This window comes from Camelus dromedarius, chromosome 12 (genome assembly GCF_036321535.1).
Source record: "Camelus dromedarius isolate mCamDro1 chromosome 12, mCamDro1.pat, whole genome shotgun sequence".
In the NCBI taxonomy this organism is placed as follows: domain Eukaryota; kingdom Metazoa; phylum Chordata; class Mammalia; order Artiodactyla; family Camelidae; genus Camelus; species Camelus dromedarius.
Genome location: NC_087447.1, coordinates 67,812,170 through 67,836,626, shown reverse-complemented (window position 1 = coordinate 67,836,626; position 24,457 = coordinate 67,812,170). Strand labels below are relative to the sequence as shown.

At 38.1% G+C, this 24,457-nt stretch overlaps 1 protein-coding gene across 1 annotated transcript in view; it reads right to left on the bottom strand.

Annotated features, from left to right (window-relative positions):
- The window catches only part of CNTN5 (contactin 5), a 1,016,453-nt gene that overhangs the window by 26,370 nt on the left and 965,626 nt on the right, over positions 1 to 24,457 (bottom strand). The window contains exons 19-21 of the mRNA XM_031460619.2: positions 19,530 to 19,600; positions 17,303 to 17,537; positions 7,766 to 7,875 (exon numbers count right to left, since the gene is read on the bottom strand). Of these exons, the coding sequence (XP_031316479.2) occupies positions 7,766 to 7,875; positions 17,303 to 17,537; positions 19,530 to 19,600 (416 nt within the window). The remainder of the gene's footprint in view (positions 1 to 7,765; positions 7,876 to 17,302; positions 17,538 to 19,529; positions 19,601 to 24,457) is intronic.

Sequence of the window (24,457 nt, the reverse complement as noted above, 5' to 3'; positions counted from 1 at the left end):
CATGAAATCTCAAGCTAATCCATGTAGATAAATCAAAATTCTCAAATGCATAGCTTTTAGAGAATGTCAACAAAATTTGTTCAAATATTCATAAAATACAATTAGTTTGATTAGTGTTTATGTTTGTGATTTCATATTCTTTATTTCCTCAGATGGTCATTCTTGGGAGGTAGTATTAGAGTTGTAGAAGGCAGTCTTAAAAGCTTGTTGAAAAGAACACCTTCTTTCTTTTCATAGCAGAGTTCAAATCCAGCCTAATTGTGACATTTAGAAACACCCATGGGTGGACCCACTTAGAAATTAAAAGGAATGATATTACTAAAATGCCCCGAAGCCCCTTACTATAAAGTCATTTTATTTTCTGGAGGGCTAGGAGCTTTCATCATTCTGACTTTATCCATAACTATTTCGACCATATCGATTGCCTTGACCATTCTATTAGAAAGAACACTAAGTCCATTTAATAACAAAAATTAGCTTGATTTGAATTGATTAGTATATTTGAAAGTATTAAGTTAATTGCAGATGAACATAGTTTAAGTCAAAATGTTTATTAATTCTTAAACCAATTAGGATGTGATGGAGGCTTCCTTGTAAAGGACAAAAATGCCAATTGTAAGTAGATAACTGACAGATGGTATCAGGGAATGCCTCCTCCTGAGATCCTCACTGCTGCCCCATTGGTCTGGCTACATCAGGGGAAAAAGAAGGTCAAGACCAAGACATCAACCAAAAGGAGCTACCAGGACCTACCAAAACCTAAAAAACCAAAGGAAGAGACTGGAAAACAGTCTCCTTTGCTGGACTGTGGACTTCATCAGGAGGGACTCTGTCTGTTTCACACACTGTTTTGCCCACACACTGCACCAGAGCGTAGCAGGCTCTGTAAATACCATGTGGATGAGTAAATGAATGAATAACACATGGTAAATGAGATTCCGATGAAACACACAGAAAATCAGATCAGGGACAAACAAGACCCGAATTTGACTGCCCGTCCAGGCCACAGTCAGAGCTGGGAGTCAGTACAGGAGCAGCGTGGGGACAGAGCAAGGAGAGCGCAGTGACGGGGGCGTGGAAGGGGGTGGAGGTCAGGTGAGGCGGTAAGAGCCTGAAGGACTTGGTTTGCTTGCTGCTGTCCATCTCCCTCTAAACGACCCTTGCTTGAGGGTAGCCTCCCAAGATTAGAGGAAGAGAAAATACAAAAGTTGCAGAGTCAGGTGAACCATGCACAGGCTCCAGTTTGATTATTTATCAGGGAGCGTGCACTGAGGTGTTATCAGAGTTTAATACCGCGCCATGAATTCTAGGGACGCAGTGCGTCAATATCAAAATGGCAGCTGAGTATGTATTTGACAGGAGCTATCGCCCAGAAGGAAATCAACGTGTGCACATGGCTTCAGAAATGATTTCTTCTTTCTCATTTACCTCCTCTACTATTCCTGGTGTATTAAGGGAAGTGTCCCATACAAAAGTCTCATCCTGACTTCTTTTTAACTGCTTTTGTCTGAGGCTGAAGTACTTGTCTGCAGTGGCTAGATGCTCTTCTAATCATTGCCTGGTGCAAAAACATCTTCAGATGTTGAGTCTGACTCAATTGTTTCTGATAACAGCATTGGAGAGTTATGATTCTAACGTATGTCAGAACACCTTGGTATCCCGGCAAGGGGTTTAGATGACTCCACAACAGATAGTAAAGGTGTTGCTGGTCTGAGAGTTCTGAATTGAGTCTCTCTCTTCCCAGATTGTTGCCACTAATCATTATTTAGATAGCAGTAGCATTCTTAAGGGTGTTTGATGTCTACAACCTGCAGTAGCTAAATTGGTAACACAAGGGATACTTATCACTTATTTTATCATGAAAATTTCCTGAAGATCCCCAGTGGTCTCTAAACCCAACAGACAATTTTCTGCTTTGATCTCACTTGCTCTCTTAGCAGGTTTAAACACAGCTGACCTTTTTCATCTTTTTGATTCACTCTTTTAGTTTCTTTGATACCTCTCATATCTGGTTTTCCCGCCAAACTTTCTTCTTTCTACTCTCCTTGCTGATTCCTGTTCTTCAGCTAAACTTCTAAATGCTGAGTGTGCCTGGACACAGTTTATCTCCCACTTCGTTCCTCCTCTGAGCCTCTCCTTTCCTCTTCTCGCTTCTGTAAATTTGTCCTTAAGTGCTTTCCTGTAGTAGAATGGCTTTAAATATCACCTGTATTATTATTATTATTATTATTATTATTATTATTATTATTATTATTATTATTATTATTTATTATTATTTTGGTAAACATCACTATTCATCCATTTGACCAAGCTCCTGATGTAGGAATCATCATTTTTGTTACCCCCACATCTGATCAGTCAGCAAATCCTGCCAGATCTGCCTCTAAAATACGTCCACTTTTCTCCTACTCCATTGTTGTGAACTTAGTCTAAATTATCAGCATTTCTTGCATAGATTATTGCAATAACCTCCTAACTTCTACTCCTGACCTTTCTCCTCATCCCCTTTCATTCTGCACAGAAGAGCAACCAGAGTGATTTTTTTTTTAAATGTAAATCAGACATTGTCAATCTCCTCCTAAAATTACCCCAATGGCTTTCCATTGCATTTGAAATAAAATACAAACTCTTCTCGTAATCTCTGTGTCCCTGTATAATCTTGTGTCTGCCCACCTCACTCTCTGACTCCTTTAAATTCCACTCACACCACTGCTCAGCAAGGTCTTGTTGCTCTAATTCCTTCTATCCCTTAAATGAACCAGGTCTGCTCTCCTTTTGCACTTTTATATATATTGTTATCTAAGTTTATTTTTCTCACTTAATATGTATCTATTTATTTACTTATGTTATTTATTTATCTATTTATTTTCTCCCCTTAGGATGCAGTATTCATAAGAGCAGGACCTTTTCTATCTTATTCACACACTTCAATTCAGGAAAAACAAGAAACGTGGCCAAAAACACTGTCTCCTCTGTTTTCAAAATGGTACACTGTTAGTGCTTTTATAGTAACTAACTACTTTCAACAATGCAGGTAAAGCTGCACTTATGGCTAGAAAAATGACTCGTAGGACTGCTGTGATCAGTACATAAAATTCAAAACCAGTCTCATTGGCTTCAGTGACAAAAAAATGTTTGTCACCATGCTCAGAATTCCACTATTAGTAAATACAACTATGTTGGGATAGAATGGAGGAGAGAGATGTTATTAAGCTTTAGGGAGTTATGACATTTTATAAATATGTAGTTGGGGAGATCTTTCACTAAAGGGAAAATGAGACAAGGATTGCAGGAAGTTCCGAGGTGGGTAAGGTGAAGGGCAGAGGCAGGGCTTTTCTTAAAGGGACAGTGCAAAAAAGAGAGGGTGAGAGTGACGCTGATAAATTTTACTTCTATCACATTTTTTTAAAACCTGTATGCAACTATACAATAATTATGAGATACTATAAATTAAAAATAGTCTTTGCTGACTATATTTTACTTAAAATAAGTTAAAATCATATTTGGTCACTGAATTATATAAAGTTTTAATTATTTTCTGATTATAAGAAAGCATACATTTGACTTTTCTGTTAACAAGATACTGATTTTTTTTTTTTTTTTGGTAACAAGATGCCATCTTTTTTAAAACCACAATCTATAATGCACTAAAAATAGTATATGTGTTACTGTGCCCATGGATTCTGTGTTGTTTCTATGTGTAAAAATAGTTGTCAAATTTTGTGTTGATTTATTTTAATTAAAAAAATGCAGTCATTATGATGATTGCTACAGAATTTGATTAATCCCTGTTAACTTATATCCTTAAGGATACTCCATTTTTGCTTGTGATAATTTGTCATTTTGAATGAAGTAGCTTTAGCAAAAACTTTGTGCTCTGACACTTTCAAGTGTCACTCTTGAGTGATCTTGATCTCTATGCAAACCTTGCACCCCCATAAGATTACGGGAGTAAAATCTCTGAGGGGGGAAATGAGACAGGAGGGAAAGGGGCAGGGCACAGCCATTCAAGGAATGACAGCAATTAACACCAAAATGGTGGAAGATTCAACTCCCAGTTGGCCTTGAGGATTAAGATGGTGGGAGGTTTGACTTCTAGCAGACCTTAAGCTACAATATGCTCACTGTAACATATTAGCATGATAAGTAACATGCCCACAGGCGCCATGACAGTCCCAAGGCTGACCACAAAAGGTCAAAGAGTGGGCGGTGGCCCAATTCCTGGGAATCCCAGCCCCTTCCCCAGGGTAGCTGGAATGGTCCTCCCACTTGTAGGCGGGAAGCTACCCAGCCCATAAAAACTGGCAACACCATGGCCTCAAGGCTGTCTCTCTCACTCCCTCCTCTTTGGAGATGGCCCACACTCTGTCTATGGAGTGTGTATCTTCTTTTGCTTTAACCTGAGCATCCAACCTCCACACTTCGTGGCCTTTCTCTTGCCTTTTGAAACAGCCTACACTCTACGCAGTACGTATCTCTCTAAATAAATCTACCTTTACTCAAACCTTGATCACCAGCCTTCAGTGGAACCCTTCTCACCGTGGTCAGCAGGGCTTCTGTGTTGTCAGATTAATTGGGCAATCTCAGGTCTCGTTTTTCTGAGTTTCTTAGCAGCATTTATTTGACTCAGTAGAACACTCCATCTTAAAACTCTTCTCTTGACTTCTGAACTTCTTCAGCATCTTCTGCAGTTTCTTTGGCCACATCCTCTTCCTTTCTTGAGTACCAAGTGGTGAGGTGCCGTCGGGCTCAATTCTCAGACGTCTTTACCAACACTCAGTGATCTCAGCCAGCACATGCATAGAAACCGTTTATACACTGATGACTCCTCAGAGTTATAGCTCTATCTCTAACCTTTCCCTTAAAACAAGACTCACTTGACAACTCTTTTTGGAAATAAAAGGGCTCATAAAATTTAACACATCTAAACCAGAATCTTTGATTTTTTTCCTCTAAAACGTGTTCTTCTCCATGAGTTCCTTATTGTAGGTGAATGATTTGTCAGTCAGCCAGTTTCTTGGGTCAGGAAGCTCTGGGATTACCTTTGAATCCTCTCTTTTTCCATAGTCCACATCTAATTCATAGTCACATGCTGTCACGCTTCTGCTCCAACTCTGTCTTAAAAGGTCCACTTTGTGTCAATTCCACTGCTACTTTCTGGTTGAAAGCAACCTCATTGTCCCCGAGGTTGGAAGGACTGTCTCTCCACTGCTCCTCCTCAGGTCCTCTCTAGAGTCTATTCTTCACCCTCTAGACCAAGAGACGCTTTTAAAATATGCCAGATTGTGACTTGACTCTCTGTTCATAATCCTTTAATGGTTTTCCCTTATACTTAGGATAAAACCCAAACCCCCTTTTTGTGGTTCACACAACCCCATATAACCTGGTTTTTGGCTCGGTGATTTTTCCATCATCTTGTTACCACTCCCCCTGTTGTTCCTTGCTGTCTCACCAAAATCACTCCCGTCCTTGAACAAGGCCAGCACACTCTTATGTCAAAGCCCTTGAGTTTGCTGTTCTCTCTGCCTCTGTCCTTCTCTCATTTGGTCATGTTAAATATCACAGTCTCAGAAGGGGTGACCCCTCAAACTCTATAAACAGCAGACCGTCAGTTTACTTTCTTGTGCAGTTCTGTTTTTCTGCACAGCATTTATCATTCAGTCAAAATTACATCACACGTTTATTTGTTGGCTTATTTACTGTTTGCCTTTCCTACTATGACAGGGACTTCCTTTTGCTCACTGTTTTATCCCTAGCACCTAGCTCAGTGTCTCGTACTTAGCAGGCCTCCTATAAATATTTGTTGAATGAATGATGATGACTTATATTTAGGAAGAGAAGAATTGTGTACAAATCTAAATCTCATGTGATCTCTCTAGGACCTCACAGAAAGCTGTCATTACAGGTGAATCATGGCGGGAATATGAATGTCATGCTGTTAGATCAGGGAGGAAAAAGGTTGAAAATGACTGGCTGTGTGAGAGGAGCATCACGTGGAGACGGAGAAGCCTGGATCCTCACTCTTCTGTACACCAGGATACACCTCACGGCTTTCTAAAAGTATACACACCAGATGTTCTGATTCAACCATCTAGGTGGATCTATACAGGTGTAGTTGTTTTAAGCTGGGCTCCTTCGAAGTGGAGCTTGAGACACGGACTGGAATGATGGGATTTATTGTGAAAATGCGTGCAGGTAAATCTATGAGGAAGGGAGGAGGGGGAGGAGAAGGAACTGAGCAAGAGCATGGTCCCAGGTAATCTAGTCTTGGCCTGAAGTACAGGACAAAGGCTCTGGATGGTAAACTGTACCATGAAGTTGTTTCCTCCTTAAGGCAAGGTCAGTGTCAGTCACTGTCAGCCCGCCATTGGCCTTGGGTTGCTTGATTGTCCAGGAGGTACTTTTCAGGTAAGACAGCGCCCCTTAGTGGAAGGCAGTTCTCCAGAGGGGAAGCTGAGAACCATTAACAGCCAACACTCACAGCCCCTGGGGGATGGTACCCTGACCCAGTGAAGGGGAGCTGGGCTGGTTACCCCAGTGTCTTCTACAGGGGTAGCCAAAGGGGCTGACTGTGAAGCACAGATCCCCACTCATTCAATGAGTATTTATTGTAGTTGTCATGAGCCAAGTACGACTAGTTCTGAGATCCACCGGTGAACAGACATGGTCCATGCAGCACGGATAGGGACAAGAAATTTGTAATAAAGCAAACATGCAATCATGTTGATATGTATTGAATTACCACCAAATAATGAACTAAAGCAAGACTGCAGAAAAAATCCATGGTGTTGTATAGGTAATGGTTTTCTATGAATGACCTTTGCTTTAACTCGTGGAAAGATTGTATAAATTCTTAATCACAATAATCTTTATCTAATGCTAGCTGTATATTAATCAGATGGTTCCCAGGCATTATTTTGAAAGTTCAAATAAAATAAAGGAATGTGTTTACAGCCCAGAAACTATGTTCATATACAAGTCCTACACTTGATCATTGTTCAAAAATCAAGATGACTTTTCTCTTAGTGGGAATTGAAACAGAGTAAAAGAAAGCATTAAAAAGTTTAAGATCTTGGGTTGGACGCTAATTCTTTTTTGTATTTGATAAGTCACCCCCTCCCTCATCCTGTCCTTGACTGGCAAAGGCAAAAACAAGAGTATGAGAAGGAGGGACCCTGTTTTTGTGCAATATTCGAGTTCACAGACTGCTCATAGTCCTGCAGTCCGCGTGGAGGCTAAGAGATTGTACCAAAGTCAACGAGTTGTTGTAACATGTTCACCATTATAAGTATGTTTAAAAATAGCAAAATTTGAGGTATAAAAAAGTCTTTTGAGTAAAAAGTACAGATCACTAAGTTCCAAGCAAATTTGAGAAGTTAGTATAGGAGGTAAGAACAGTACAGTAGGAAAACTTGTTTTATACTTTAAATTATTAGAGAGAAATACACAAAAACACTTCTAACCCTCAATGCACTGGATACCAGTAAATACCCACTTGTAAGCTCCTGATTTATATCTAAAGGTCCATTTCATCTCTATTTTAAAAAATCTTTGCATGGTGCTATGGCAACGACTGTGTTGAAAAGTAAACCAGCCAATGAGCAGCATAACATGTGTCAGTAACATAGTGCATTTCTTGTTTTCTTTGCCATCGAGCAACATTTCAAAGGGCTAAGTTCTACTGAAGTGTCACCAAACCATCTCTTCAGGAGATTACAGTGTCAGCAGAAATAACAAGGCTTATTGTCAATAATTCTTTTCATACCTCAAATCCCTGTGGCCTTCCCAGACTCTCTTTAATATGTTTCCATGCAACAAGGATCTCTGACACAGACACACTTGTAGCCTTGACATCTGTGGGAGCGGCAGTGGGTTCTGTATGAAGGAAAATGGAAATAATAAACCACGATGGTAACACGTTTCATCTGCCAAAGCATTGCACCTGAATATGTCAGGTGCTACTCCTTTCTGCCTCATTTCTGAAATGAAGCGCTGTGGTGGTTATGAAGAACACAAGCTAAAAAGACGATTTTGCGGATTTGTTCACTTGGGTCAAGTCTCATCAGTACCTTACCAATGACCAATAACAAATCCAGCAAGACAAGCAAAGAATATCTTTATCCTTGGATTAACTTGGATTTCTGGAGAAGTTAAATTGTCTAACTTAAATTGTCTGCCCTTCTAGAATAACGATCAAAAGAACGGACTATGAGCCAGGCGTGGCTATGTTGTTGTCACTGTGGTGGCTGATTTTTGCTTTCCAAAAATTATTCACCTTCAGGCGAGTTTCTTTACCTTTTGCTAAGCCCCAGTCCCATCAGCTGTCATTTAGGCAAATTTAAAGTACTTAGTCCCTGGATTTTTAAAGTTAGTTTTAATTGGAATAATATGTATAAATTATTTGGCACAGAGCTTGGCACTTAAATTATTCACTCAAAAATATCGCTTATTTTATTTCATTTTTTTTTACCCTGTGCAGTCACAAACAGAATCTAAATTTCATTAGATTCCTTTGTTGTTGTTCCAACCACAAAGCTACATTTCCATGATTGTGTAAGGAATGCGTTATGAGTCATGATATTTAAAAGGCATGCCTTGACTTTTAAGGCAGGTGTGTGGACTGAAAAGGAAAGTCCCCGAAGGTCTGGGTGCTGCTGCTCAAAACCACCTTTTCATTTGTTCCTATGCTCAGTGACCTTTCTCATTGTTTTTTTTTTTTTCCCCCAAATACACCATGTCTGACTGGCATCCATCAAGAGGTGCACTTTATTTGAGGTTGTACTCTCCACGAGGAACAAAATATTTTTAGCTTTGACACTGCTGAATCATAAATACTGTGTCGCAAACACACGTTAAATGAAATGGCAGAATAAAGGCCGCACGTTAGTTCAACCAGTCTGTACAAAGTCTGTTTAAAAAAAAAAATCCTGCCCCATAAAAATCGTAGAGAATTTTGATTCTAACCCCTGGTAAGAGTTCAGATGAATCTGCTGAAAAAAAAATACATATATGCATTTTTTTTTAGATTTGGGGAACCATATGGCTAAGACAGAATTCTAAATAACATTTTTTAAAGTCTTAGAAATATTAAGGGAATTATAGCCATTTTCTGGAATGTCACCTTTTCTAATGGAAGGTAGACACATATCTTCCTGGGAGCCTTTGAATATTATTAATTGAAAAATATTAGCCCAAAACATCTACCTTTGCTACTGTAGAAGAAGCCCATAGAAGACTTTTTCAGAGGTACATGTTTGTTTCAAGCAATGATTATTCTTTTGGTAAAACTTTCATTGTAATTATATGCTATAATTGTGTTAATTTGAAGTGCTTTGGTAAATTCACATTAATCCTTACACAGAAGCTGACATTAATTTCTGCCACGGTGTAAGTTGTAATTTCTCGTTCTGTCACCTTTTGAAAACACTTTATTTTTTCCTTCTGCTTAGTGGTTTCTCCCATCCCATTTTCATCTACCTGATTTAAAGCCAAATTCTGGGAAAAAAAAACTTCTCTTTCGCTCTATAATTCTGATCAGCAGACTGGCAACAAAAATATTTTTTTCATTGCTACTTAATAGGAATTAAAATTCTTGATTTTGCAAGTAACTGAGAGGAAAAGCTGATGTTCTTAAGGTGTGTACAGTCTGCTGGGATTTAGGATATGATTTATTTTAAAGAAAGTATCACTTGCAATTTGGAAGTAGTTTTGCCTAAATTAATGCTTTGCTGAGATTTGTGTGCCAAATGCTTTCTTTCAACTTTTTTTTTTTAATTATTGAGGCAATTACAGCTTCATCAAAGAAGGTTGTAGGGGGATAAATAATTTCAGAAGCACAAAATATGTGGTGGGGGTGACAGTCTTTCTAGCTCTCTTTACCTCTAGAGAAAGACATTTCTCTCTCAATGTAGTGCTACACAAGTTTAAGTACTTTTTAAATAGGATAAAAGAAATTTAAAAAGTAAAAATAAAAATATTCAGAAAATTATTTCTCAAACCAGCACCCTGATTTCTATTTAAAAGCTCTAAGACTTTTAAACCAGAGTCAGACCCAAGACATTTCACAGTTGCACTCTTGGGAGCTAAATATAATTGGTGTTTCTAATTGAATGAGAGTAAAGGAAACAAAAACTGAAGAGTCATTTTTTGTTTCACCTTCTAGATGTAAATTATATCAAAAGTAGATCTATGCTGACCTGAATTGGAATTTTCAGCATGCAAAAAAATAACCTCACTTAGTTTACTTCTGGAAGTTTCCAAACTGAAACTTTCAGTTTGGAAACTTCTGGAAGTTGATAGTAAAGTGAACATTTTCACGTGGATCAAAGTTTGCCTGTAGGCAAGAGTAACTGATTGGCATAGACAGTCTGCTTTGGTTTGGAACTAGCTGCTCTGTCTGGACATCCCACTGTAACCGAATGATGGAAAGTCACAACCAGAAAGATTTTAAGAAATTCACTTAGATCAAAGGTCACACGTGGATGGTCAATGAGTCTTCAGTCATACTTTGTTTGCCCCAATAATGTTTTAAATTAATTCCAGCACTTCATGTAAAAATAAGGATTTATGGCTTCTTTAGGCGGGGAGGGGAAGGGCCATACGAAGTCTGAATCCTTGGGTGTTGGTAGATGAGAACTGGCAGTTGATCCCTTTAGTCTGGGCGTATTCTCTGATGTTTGCTGGATTCTCTGTCACTCCCTATGGTCTACACTGGGACTATTTCACTCATTTCTATTTCTTAACTGCAGTGTTTCAAATCCATGCCTTCATTTTGCAGATGAAAAAGGTGACATATAAACAGAGGTCTCATGTGCTCTCTCTCTGTTGGTTTGAGATCAGCACCAAGGAAGCAGCTGGCTCATCCTCTATCTCTTAGGGTCAGTTTTTGGGGCACAGAAGAGATTTTACAGGGAAAATATATAGTTCATTCTCTTGCTGCCCAGTTGCTTCCAAATAATTGATACGTGAATGGATGGAAGAAGATTAAAAATGAACAGACAAAAAATAACAAACAGAATAGATGAGGGGGGAATAACCAAAGGTAATCATAAGAACTGCCATTTATTGAGGATTTGCTGTGTGCTAAGCCTTATTCAAAATTCTTCATATGTATTAATTAATCCTCCCAACAACCCTCCCTTCATTATTACCATTTTTCAGATGAGGAAATTGAGGAGCAGATAGCTGAAAAAACTTCCCCAAAGTCACACAGCTACTGGAGGGTGGAGGGAGGATTTGAACAAGATAGTCAGGTCAGAGCACATGGCGGGAGAGAGTTCTTCCAGCCCAGCCTCCTGCCCCTTTGTTGGCACGAAGCTCACTTCACTTCACCCCACCCCAGGGGACAGAGGAGCAGATACTGGCGGAAGCTCAAGGAGAGGAGGTCAGCTTGGGATGGAACGATGAACAGGCAATACTTCCAGCCTGGCACAGAATCCAGGGATGCTCTGTCCTAGACGTGTCAGAGGCTGGGGGGTGAGGTGCTTCTCAGGGCCAGAGGTCAGTAACCAGCATACAGGCTAGGGTTAGAGGTCAGGAGGTCAGAGGTTGCTCTCTAAGGTCAGGGAGCAGAGATGGGAGTGCTCCTCAGGGTCAGGGGGCACGGGGTGAGAACACTGTTTTCTGGACACCGTTCTGCTTCTGAGCACACGTCTGTGTTTACACACCTGGTGTTTTTCCCTTTGCTACTACTCTTTCTCCTTGCCCACCACACCTAACCTCTCCTAAGAGGATTGATGTTTCTACTGCACAGCACAGGGAACTACATTCAATAACTTGTAGGAAGCTATAATGAAAAAGAATATGAAAAGGAACATATGTCTGTGTGTGTATGACTGAACCATTATCCTGGACACCAGACACTCACACAACATTGTAAACTGACCATATTTCAATAATAATAATAAAAAAAGAGTATTGATGTTGGAATCCCCACTTAGTCTCTCTAAGTCTTGCCAGAAACCAGCTAAACCCCCATCATCTCCTATGTAACCCTCACACGGGCTTACTGTCAACTCCTTTTCTTCCCGTTTCATGGAATTTTGGGTAATTTTGAACTACAGCTGCTCTGACCCCATGATCCTGTCATGTCCCAGCGTCTCTAAAACTCTCCCATAAATCACGGGACGCTTCCTGCCACTCTCACCTCTGTCCGGTACACTCAGGCAATAGGATGGAAACCCAAGGACTTATTTCTGAGATTTATACCGGCCTTATGTCTAATAGATTCAAAGATTTAAAGTGATTTCTTTTCTTTTCTTTCATGTATGATGATACTAATTAGGCCATGGCTAACGCCTTCGCTACAATCTTGGGGTTTTTGAAGTGGACAGGTTGACTGATAGGATTCAGTTTCTGTTATATTAAAAATTTTGTGCAGCATTACCATGTTCATGAATTTAGATGATACATTTGTGTGAAGTGACCTAGCAGCTGGAGTTCTCCAAGTAATATGGGGGGATGTGCCTGTGATATTGATCATACGTCTGACTTCCCCGGAGGGGTGGGCAACAGCATTAATCAGCGGAGAGCTTAACACACTCCCTGGGAGAAGGGTTATGGTTTCATTATTTAAAAATTCAGTGAGGACAGCTGTAGTTGAACTTTTACAGGCTCTAATCCAAATGGATCATCTGGCTACGACAGGAAATTATTCCTTGTATTTTACAGCTAATATGCCAATTTATTAATTTTCAAGTCCACATAAATCCCACTGAGCTCAGTTTTAGCTCAGGACTTATCTGGAGAATGACACCTCATGAAGTCGGGTTTCAATATGAGCTGTGTAGCTCTGTTTGCAGGAGGATAACTGCATGTTGTTTTTTGCAAACAAGGAGGAGCTTTTTGGTTTTGATAAAAATAAAAGCAGCATACTTTTTACATAAAGAAAAAGTAAAAAAAAAGAAACTAGAAAAGGCTAAAGCACATCACATATAAACAAATCTTTCAACCTGCTCATAACCTATATTATATATGATATATATTTAATTTCCCTCTGTTTTTCTAGTAGCTGTAACTGAATGCTCAGATTCTTTCCCTTTCCAAAGCCATAGTAACAAGAACTCAGTGGAAAATGGATGTAGCTTTAAATAATAAGTGTTTCTAGAAATGTAGAAGTGAAAACCAATTTGATTTTTCATGTTGGAAAAAAAAATTACTTTTTGTCACTTACATCATGCACTTTAAAATCACTTATGTTGGAACTTTGCAATTTTCTAAAACATAACACAAATGAACTTGTTTACAAAATAGAAACAGACTCACAGACATAGAAAATAAACTTACGGTTAATGGGGGAAAGGGGGCAAGGGATAAATTGGGAGTTTGGGGTTTGCAGATACTAACTACCATATACAAAATAGATAAATAACAAGGTCCTACTGCATAGCACAGGGAACTATATTCAATACCTGGTAATGGCCTATAATGAAAAAGAATATGAGAAGAAATATATATATCTACACATATATATTGAATCAGTATGAGTACACCAGAAATTTACATAACATTGTAAACAGACTATACTTCAATAAAAAAATAGAACTGTTTCCAGAATGAGGGTATTGCTTGGGATTACACCATACCCTAGAGATCTGAAGTCAAATCAGAGTTAGAATGCATGTCGTTCTTGCCTGGTTCAGAGTATAGATAATTGATATATGTGCAGGGGGCATGGGAGCCATGGCAGGCAGATCTCTTTCCTCCCAGGTTTATGAGAGATGCTGCTTTTCACTGACGGAGCCTTTCAGGGTTACTTCTGTTGTGGAAATCTTGAAAGGGTTCAACGTCTCGAAGGGACTAGCAGAAAAACCATTTGGAGTTTTTCTGGCAGTACTTTAGGGCAACGGTCAGCCTCAGAGTGGCAGAAGTCAAGGTCACTTCCCAAGTGATTGACTAAGTATCTCTATTTATCAATTATGAATCCTTCTATAACAGATCACATTCAAGATTTTCCCTACAATCATGTACTTCTCACTCGCATTCCAACAGGCTCTTTGAGAGGGAAAGAAAAAGATGGAGAGCATAAGGATTGCACACAGGTGCTTCTGGGAGTGCGTTCTGGATGTGGGTGTCCTCCACCGTTGATGTCCCAGCGGGGAGTGGGAAATGGGAGAACTAATGCTGTAAGGTGTGCCTCGAAGCCCATGGGGTCCGTGCTTCCCTCCAAACAACATGAATTCTGGTGGCTGTGTTTGATACGGCAGCCCACACGTTGCCCTTCATGGCTCGGTGTCAGCCGTGAAAAGATGGCTTCTCCATGGCACTCTGGGTGCGTAGCCACATCATGATATGAAGAGGAGGAACTATGCCCGTAAATGGGGATAGGAAGCCTGCCCCGCTGCTCTCGTTTTTTACTTTATCTAGGAATACGGAGGGAGTTTGAGGTGATAAACAGGGGGAGTAGGTTAACGGAAGAACAAAGAAACAATTTATCTTACAGGGAAACAGAGTCTGGATCAGTTGGGCTTTGGACAAGAGTATGGTGACAAAGACACACTGTGGATGTGTGTGACCGTCCACAGACACAAAGGACAGGAACCTGCATGAATACATTATCTCATCAGTTTATTACAGGTTTTGAATTTTTTTAAAAAAATGATTCAAACTTGAAAATGTTCACTGCTTTTCAAGTAAAGTAGTTTGCCAAGTGACTGAAAAGGAGGTGGATTTCCCTCTTTTTAGTGTACAGCAAAAGTTGATCTATTATTACTGCCTACTCTGGGACAATTAAAATGTAAAAGAATATTTCAGAATGCAGAATAGATTGTCAAAATTTCAGTTTTACATTTGCAATGACTTCCTGAGATGTTCGAGTTCTAGGCTTTCTTTTGTAAAGTGGAGGGAGGTAAGGCTCAGACACGTGAAAAAAATGCCCCAGACTGGACAGTCAATGTGAGCTTGGAACCCAAGCTCTGTGCACTCCAGGCAAATGCTCTCTCCCTTCCATTGTCCTGCCCTATCGGCCTGAAACAATTTAATAAAACTTTACTCATATTTACACATGAGGTTCCAAATTAGTAAATTTAATTCGTGAGCAAATGCTAAATATATGTTTGAATTTTGTTGTCAGAACTAAGGCAGACTCTATCCGGATTTAATTTCCTTGGTATCTTTCATATTTCAGTCCACCAAAATAAATGAAGTGTTACTATGAGATATATTACACCAACGAACTCAGTGTCTTTGAAAGAAAATATGCATATTTCCTATGTGGCTTGAAAGCGAAATCTCTAAAGGCAAGCCATTTCAAGTTTAAGGAAACAGTATTAACAACTCGTGGTGCTTGCTATACTTTAATTTCAAAGCCAAGGTTGACAAGAAATGTACAAATCTGGATTTCCTGAGGGCAGCACGGGTGTTAACCATACAAAGCACGTTCACAAACGTCTTCAGTTCATCTCATGTGACCTTTGGGGCCATATGCTTGATAATTAGGTTAAATAAATTAAAACAACAAGAATGTGCAATTCCTGAATAAAATGTATACTGCAGAACAGATTTCAGAGTAACAAATGATACAAAATATTATTATTGTGTATAATAATATGATACAGTCGCAAAATAATATTATTATAAATGTTCCTGGTAAGGCGGTATAGGGTAATGGTTTAAAGCATTAGCTTTGGGGTCGTACAGACTTGGGTCTAAGTCCCAACTCTGCCACTGACTCCAGTTGCTTTCACAGCTCTGTCATTTACTGGTACGCATTTAAACATGTTACTTAGCTTTTCTCTGAGCCTCAGTTTCCTGAAGAGTAGATTGTGGCTTAAGATGCCTGTCTCATACTTGGTTGGAAGAGTTAATATAATTAATATGGACACTGGCTATACTATCTGAAAACACATCAGAAACTTGAGATGCTAAGTTCATGAATATTTCATTAGAACACCTATGATTCCTTCTTACTACTCGATTCTTCACTTTCCTGGTCTTTCCTGTGCTGAGGTAAACATTCTACCTCTGCTTCAGAGTTCGGCTCGTCATAAAACACAAGGCAGCTTGTACTGAGAAACTGCATCTTCCATAGATCAGACACTGCCTTTGTACTTCAATATTCAGATGGACTTATTTATTTCCCCCCAAGAACTCCCAGTGCCCAAAGATGAATAATTCTCTTGAGCTATTCAAGCCACACACATGGGCACAGAGGAAGTAAAAGGGTCAGTTGATGTAAACAATAATTATTTGGAAGGTCAAATTTGTACTGCCTGTGGTGGAACATTAGCTCAGTCACCTGTCAAATTTAGCTACTGTAAGGCACTGTATTTACTTGCAGGACCAAATGAAATTCTGCACTTGAATAGAAGGTCTATACAGAAAAAGCTAATTGTAGGGAGTTAGAACTATTAGGTTTTCTCTTATTCAGAAAATTATATTTTTGTATTAAAACTTGCAAGAATCAAGGCTTTTGAGGTAAGCAGCTGAGTTTGCAGCTCAGCACTACCACATGTGACTATAAACCGTGAACTGTCACAGTTTGACAGTTTGCTGATCTGTAAAATGGGCATACTGCCTAGGTCCTGCCCACCTAGGAGTTTTATATGAGAATTCAATGAGGTTATGCATATGAGGGCAGCTTGCTATAGACAAATCATGGATTTAATGATTATGCAGACCTGAGTTTAATTCTCAGTGACAAGCTATGTAACTTTTTTTTTTTAGCAAGTTCCTTAACTTTTCTGAACTTCAGTATCTCTTTCTCTACAATGGAGATAATGATGCCTATTAGACAAGACTGTCATGAGGATTTAATTATATCATGTGTGAAAAGTTGCCAACAAAAAATCCTGTCTGATATTTCCTTATCAGTACAATGTTTTATGTATAAGGTAAGAAATAAATATTTATTGGTCGTACAAATGCAGTCTTTATTTATTAGTCACATAAATGCAGTCTTTATTTTAATCCACTAAATTTAAATTTAGTGGGTTAAAATAGAAAATGGTCTAAATTTCAAACCAGAGAAGAATGGTTAAATGTCCATCCATCCAGAGAATAGACTACACTATAAGCATTACTAAGATTGTTATTTATGGTGGGAAGATGTTTGCCATATATCATCAGGGAGTGAAGAACAGAAAGCAAAGTCTATGGGATGAATAATTATTTTTTCAATAAAATTTATTTGGAAAAAAATTTCAGAAAAAAATATCTAAAAAGTATAGTGGGGACTACGGGTAAGTTTTGTTATCCCTTTTGGTGTACATGTATTTTCTTAAATATGTACAATAATATCTCATTCACATACCAAAATGAAGTATTAAAACATTAAATAAAAATAATAAGGATGAAAAAAACTGACCTCCTTCTGCTGAACATATGACCACAATTTGACTGAAGGGTCCATCCCCTTTATTGTTATAAACGCCAACCTTCACTTCAAAGGGAGTCAGAGGAGGGACACTTTCGTCTCGGTAAATGAATTTTGAAGCTTCAGAGGATGTCACCATCTTTTCCTTCCAGCCACGTGTTCCATTGGGCCTGAAAGCCACAATATAGCCAAAGCCTTCCCCATTCTGAAACTCTTCAGATACTGGCTAGAGAAGAAAAATGCAATTAATTATCAACAAAATAACTGATCAAAACCCCCTACTTCTTCCAATCTTTCAAAAAATTATAGATAACTAGAGCAATCTTTGTAATACACTGGAAGCCAACATAGCATGGTCACTGGCAGTCATTGAAAATTTAAAAGACTTTAAAGGTAAAAGATTAAAAAAAAATGGTATCAGTTGGTATTTAAGGAGAGTATCAAGAGTACTGAAAACTCTTGAAGTGAAACGAATTTGCTCCAATTAGTCACGTATATGAAACAAAGGTCCTGTGATTCCGTGCTAGAATTTAACACGTAGCAGAGAACTGTCATATGGTCTGGTGGTCAGGAAGATCTTGTCACTGGTAATGCTCTGCGGGGCTCTTTGCATAGAAAACCTAGGAGAAATTAAAGTAAGACCTTTCTTCTAGTGTTTTTCTCAATTACTTTTGTGCTGTACTAACTTACGAAAAAATTAGAATATAGTGTTTTTTCAAGAAACTTCTTGTATTCTATGGCTTGCATTAAAATCTGTTAAACAGGCATCAATTGCACACCATAGACAATAGTCATTGTGATTAACTAGCTAGTCAATGGCGCCGTTACCAGCCATTGCCTAACGCAATGCTTGACAAATACTAGATACCCAATAAACATTTGTTGATTTTTATTTTGAATTTTGATTTGAGGAGAAACTGTGCATTTGAGTGGAGGAAAAGAGACAAAAGCCTATTGTATCAAAGAACTACAGACTGAATGTTTATATCCCCCCACCAAATTCATGTGATGAATTCTGAACCCTCAATGTGGTGATATTAAGACATGGAGTTTTAGAAGGTGATCTGGTAATTTGGGTGGAGCTCTCATGAATGAGATCAGTGTCCTTATAAGAGAGACTCTGGAGAGCTCTCTCACCCCTGCCATGTGAGGACGCAGTGAGAAGATGGTCCTCTGTGAACCAGCAAGCAGGCCATCACCAGGCCTGAAGCTGCCAATGTCTTGGTTTTAGACTTCCAGCCTCCAGAATCGTAAGAAAAACATTTCTGTTGTTTACAAGCCACCCAGTCTATAGCATTTTTGTTACAGCAGCCTGAGTTGACTAAGACACAAAACTGACAGGGAAGGCATTCCATTTAGAGAGATTTGATCTCAGTGAAGGTCAGGGATTGGGAAGTTAGCACCTCTGCAGAAATCAGAGAGAATGAACAGAAGAGCAAGACAGAGGATGTGCTCACAGAAGATTTCTTATTGGAGAAAGAAGTTTTTCTGTACATTTTTGTACATTCTAGCACTATTCTTAGCGATGGTCAGGAGTTTATTCAGTTTTCTCCAATAGAATTTCCATTTCCATATTCTAAGGCATTGTTCTGTGAGCCACATAGCCATATTTGATAATAAAGTAATTTAGCATCAAAGAAGGAAAGTGGCTTCATGGAAAACAGCTTTACCTCTCCCATTCCCGGTGGTCATGTGGTGAGGGACATTAAAGAGCAGGAGTTTTGTAATCCAAGTCCCAATTCTGCTGCTTCTCAGGGAGGTACTCAAACTGTGCATCAGTTTCAATATTTGTAAAGCAAAGAAAATCACCCCCACTAACAAGATTGTTGTACGGGATAAATGAGAAAACCCAGGCACGACTCCACAGAAACCTCAACGGTTTTAGCCTCCAAAACAGTCAAGGTTGCTACTCAATTGTGAAGTAGTTAATATCCAACTAAGCCAGACAGACATCTAAAGTAATTTGTGAGAGGATGTGTTTTAATTATTCAAATTTTATCTTAAGACCACCTATAAGAAAGGCATGCTTTAGACTTGGTTTGAAAACGAGAAAGATTCATGTTGGGAATATTGATGTGAGTAACGTATGCTCAAGATCTTTCTTAACCTCGTTTGAATAGAAATTATTTATTTACTCTGTACCAAGCACAGATATGCTATGTGTACCTTTATTTTCTAAGAACTGCACAAGTTCTGACATCTGAGTAGGCTTTCTTACCTCCCAGGCGATGACTAACTCGTGTCTTCTCCCACTTCGTCCACTTACGTTGGTGGGTGCTGTCTTTGGAACTGTGGTTAAACATGGGCCAAGAGTGAGGACAATCAATACACGGATGTGTAATTTAAGCATTCCTACAATAAGAATGTATCGTAACCCTCCTCTGCTTGGATAACATCCCAAAAGAAACAAATCAAAATTTGTCTGAAGTTAGTGTGGTCTTACTCAATATTAAAACAAAACCCTGCTTTCAAATCTCTGTGAGAGTTTGACATTCATTTTTCATGGCCACATCCTGCATCCCCAGACTAGTCCTCTTATAAATGCTCTATGGTTAGTAAGGTCTAAATCATAATTAACACTCTAGCTAAGGACATCTACTAATAGTTAAGCTTCTCATCCCACACATTTTGTCCTTTCTAACGATGTGAACCTTCTGTGGTCTCCAGGCTGGCAAAGCCCCTGGGAAGTCCACAGGTTGACTTACTGCTTTACCAGAGCCCCCGGAAGCTCCAGTTGAAAGAAATCCTAGCCACAGCTCCATGGAGTGAGAACCCGTTCAAATAAATAAAGATATATATATATATTTAAAAACTTATTAGGAATGGATCTCTCTGCAAACTCCAAAATATATAGGTATCCGGTGAAACTCTTTCGAATGGATAACTATTAAAAGAATAAATGTGTCAAAGGAATAAATTTCCTCTTCACTGCACAAAACCACAACATCTGCAGTTGAAAGGGAACATTTTCAAATGAAGAACTGTTAAATGAAGAAAACTATTAAAAGAAATCATTTTCCAGGCTATGAGCCTGCATTAGCAATTTTACACTTCAGCGTTGCCTTTATAGCTCAGCATAGTTTTTAAATGGTGTTGATATACCCATAAACAGTAAATTCACTCCCATATATTACCTACGTGGACGAAAGGCTATTAATTACTGGTGGATGTTCACAGAGCATTTTACATACCAGAAAAACTGATGTGAGATTTATATGCTACTGGAAAGAGGGAAAAAATTCTCCTTGGACCACGAAGGTGGGAGAGAACAGTATCATTGGTTCTGTTGAAATATGTGAACTTTATTCACCAGGGTGCACATTTCACTTCTTGGCAATTTTCTCCATGACATGAGTTCTTGTCTTGCTCATTCACGTGTAGAAGGATGTACAAAGAAGCAGCTACCAGTCTTTCTTCTTTCTTGGTTACAGACATGCTAAAGACTATTTACATGTGGCGTTCAATCTCATGATTCCCTTAGAGTTACGTGGAACTGGATACCCCCTTGTCTCTCAGTCAAGAAATCACAAGAAGTTCAACTAAGAAAAACGATGGTCTTAGAACAGTAACTGGGAATGTGCTCTAATTTATATGAAAAGCAAGCGGGTTGAACTTGAGTTTTTAATTAACAATTGTAAGTTATTCCTAATTGTAACCACCTATCATATCAGTGACATATAAATGATGTCTCAGTGTGCCGTGACACCGCGTCTCAAGACTACTGGTATATAGCGGTATTTCTGAATTCATTTTCTGGTGTAGGATATGGATAAGGCACCTAGGGGAGGAGCTGGTCTAACTCTATGTGTAAAAGAGCAGGGATACATCATTCCAGATGTATCTTCAGTGGCTAATCTCAGAGTTCTGAATACCCTGACCATCGATGCATGGTCAAATGAATAGTGGAAGCAAGTTAATTTGTTGAGATGATGCCATTATAGCTTCTTTCAGTACCAATGTTAGTAAAAAAAAAAAAAAAGTGCATTCATGCACACATATGCTTCACATTCATCTCTGGCAATTAACAGTTAAATAATATTCTGAGTAATATTTACCAGAGCCACCTGCTTCACCTATTAGATTGGAATTACTAAATTTATACCCTAAATTTAGGATTTTGAATATTTTCCTTTGAAGATACTATGAAAATCCCTATGACCATGGATTTTGTGGGAAGACTAGGCACTGACGACGTTTCCATTTTTTTCAGCCCTCAAGCATCATCTACAAAAAGGATGCTTGGAACCTCTAGCTTGGAGTTCGAGAGTAGGCTGTAGGCTCTCCAGGGAGCAGCTCTTGAGGCTCATTTAACAAGTATGAGCAGAATGAAATACAAGTGACGATTTGATGTCAAAGCTTCTGCCTGGATCTTTGGTCATATCGTTCTATCGTCTTTTAATGCTTCCATTTTTTTAGAAAACGTATTTAAATTTTTTTTAAAAGTGTTAACTTTTTGAATAAAAAAATTAAAAAGAAACTAATGAAAAAATGTGCTAAAAATATCCGCTTTGAGGAACCAAGAGAGTAAAATTTAATTTGTTTCTGTGTGGGTAATTTCTACATCAATGTGTCCATATATGAGCTAGATTCTGTAAAATTTATTTTATTATTTGAAATCAGTCTTTGAAGTCTTCCTACTGCTAATAATTTCTTTCTAAGGTAAGATAGCCCATATTCAACTTAATGTAAAGAAATAAGATCTTCCAATTTTAATGTGTAATAAATGACACAAAAAGAGGCATTATAGTTTATTGTTTTTTAACAGTATATGTGTATAAGCATTTATTATTCTTTTTAAAGAAGGCTTACTAGATATAATAGGAAATACTAACAGAAAACTTAAGGCTTTAAAGACATGGAAATAACCTAAGTGCCCACAGATTGTTGAATATATAAAGAAAATGTAGTGTAGATACACAAGGGAATATTATTCAGCCATAAAAAGAAGGGAAACCTGCCATTTGAGACAACATGGATGGACATCGAGGGCATTAAACTAAATGAAATGAGTTGGACAGGGAAAGACGAATACTGTATAATCTCACTTATATGTGGAATCTAAAAAAAACCTGGTAGGAATGGATAACAGATTGGTTATTGCCAGAGGTGGGGGGTGAAGAAATGGGTAAAGCTGGTCAAAAGGTACAAACTTCCAGATATAAGATAAAGAAGTCCTGGAAATATAACATGCTGCATGGTGATTATAGTTAACAATATTGGTGTCGTATATTTGAAAGTTGCTTAAAGAGCAAATATTAAAAGTTCTCATCACAAGGAAAAAGATGCAACTGTGTGAGGTGATAGATGTTAACTAAGCTAATTGTGGTAATCATTTTGCAGTACATAAATATAACCCATCGTTATGCTGTACACCTTAAACTAATACAATGTTATATGTTAATTATGTCTCAATAAAGCTAGAAAAACCACCAAAAGAGAAAACCTAAAGCTTTAATAGATGCAACTCAGGCATTGTGTTTTGTTGTCAGGATCACACTGTTTGAGATGGGTACTCTAATCCTAATTGGCTTAAATTTCCTAATTACATGCAGATGATCAGTGAAACCCATACTCATTCATTTCCTTTTTAAGTTGGTAGCACACAATTAGCATCTCTGCAGTCAACACTTCGGAGTCCACCGATTTTAATTACATCCTTTTATTTACAAAACAACATATTCATAATATGTAGAGATTTGACTTAATCTTTCAGAGCCCTTCTGTTGTAAAAGTTTTATAATTCTTGTTAGAAGCATAAAATTAATATGATCAAACATGTAATAAATGCTTTCATTGAGTTCAGAGAAATACATATTTACTTAAAACCACATATGTTTTCAATACAATTGATGAAAATCTGATTTAGAATTAAGCAGCTAGATGCTTTTCTCCCATCATTGGCTACTGATAAATGTCATGAGCTTATTAGCTGAGAAAAGCAAGTATACGTGCATGGTTAATGGGTTAAACTCTGATTCTTCTGAATATCTTTTTGAATAATGCTCTTGCATGAATGAACAACGTGATTAATACTTTTCCCATGCTCTGTAAATGCCTTGCTGTTTTAGTGCCTTATCTGACATATTGAAATGTAGATTTTTGTCTCTTTTATCTTATACATTGGGTAGTAAATGCTCAGAGCGAACAAAATATAGTGTACTACCTTATTTTAAACATGCATGATTTTACGCTTGAGTCGCAAAGAACTCTAAGTTTAATAGTCTGAACAAAGTCAATCACATTAATAACACGCTTTAATTAGCACTCAACTAAACAAAAGAAGACAGGATGAAATCATTTACCAATCCCCCTTTTCTCCCTGAAAAGTTTCCCATATAGATTACAGTAGATGTTTACACGGCTCGTTAAATAATACAGCTTTGTTAGAGGCTTGGGAGAGGCCACCTATCTTAGGAGCATAATCCAGCGACTGGTTTGGAAAGAAAGGTACAGAAGGCAGGAAGGAAGAAATGGAGATTGTTTATACTGTAAAGGTGGGAGTCAAGAGGGAAATTTCAAAAACATACAAACATTTTTTTCCTACCTGAACTGAAGTATGTAACATACAAATACATCAGTTCACTGATTATCATTTAAGCTCACTTTACAGAAAGAGTTAAATTGAAAGATTTTCCTAAATTAAAAAAAAATATATCAGTCTCATTTCCTAGTGAGTTCAAATAATGCATGTATTTTCTTTTCAAATTCTTTTCCATTATATGTTACTAAGGTTATTTTTACAATTATTTATCACAGTGTCAGGAACTGCAATTTATAAATATTACCTAATGTTATTATCTACTTAGATTTCAAAAAGAAAAAGTGGCAAAATCTTCTATGATAAACACTAAGTTCAGTATGAAACTATACACATGGGATCTTGAAACAGCTCACCCTTTTGGAAATCGGGATAATACTGTTTTGATAGCTTCATGGGAATCATTCTTTTAGTTTTGGCTCAGCTTGTTTTAATTTCAAAATCTCTGCAATAGATTATTTTTGATTCACAAATCTTGTGGCTAGGATATTTTAGGGAATGCAAGATTTCTCTGATTCATAGATCTTCTCATAAATGGGAACAGTCAGGGACATAGGAGGTGATTATATACGATAAATGGTGTTTACCTCAACTCATTTTCTCTGAAC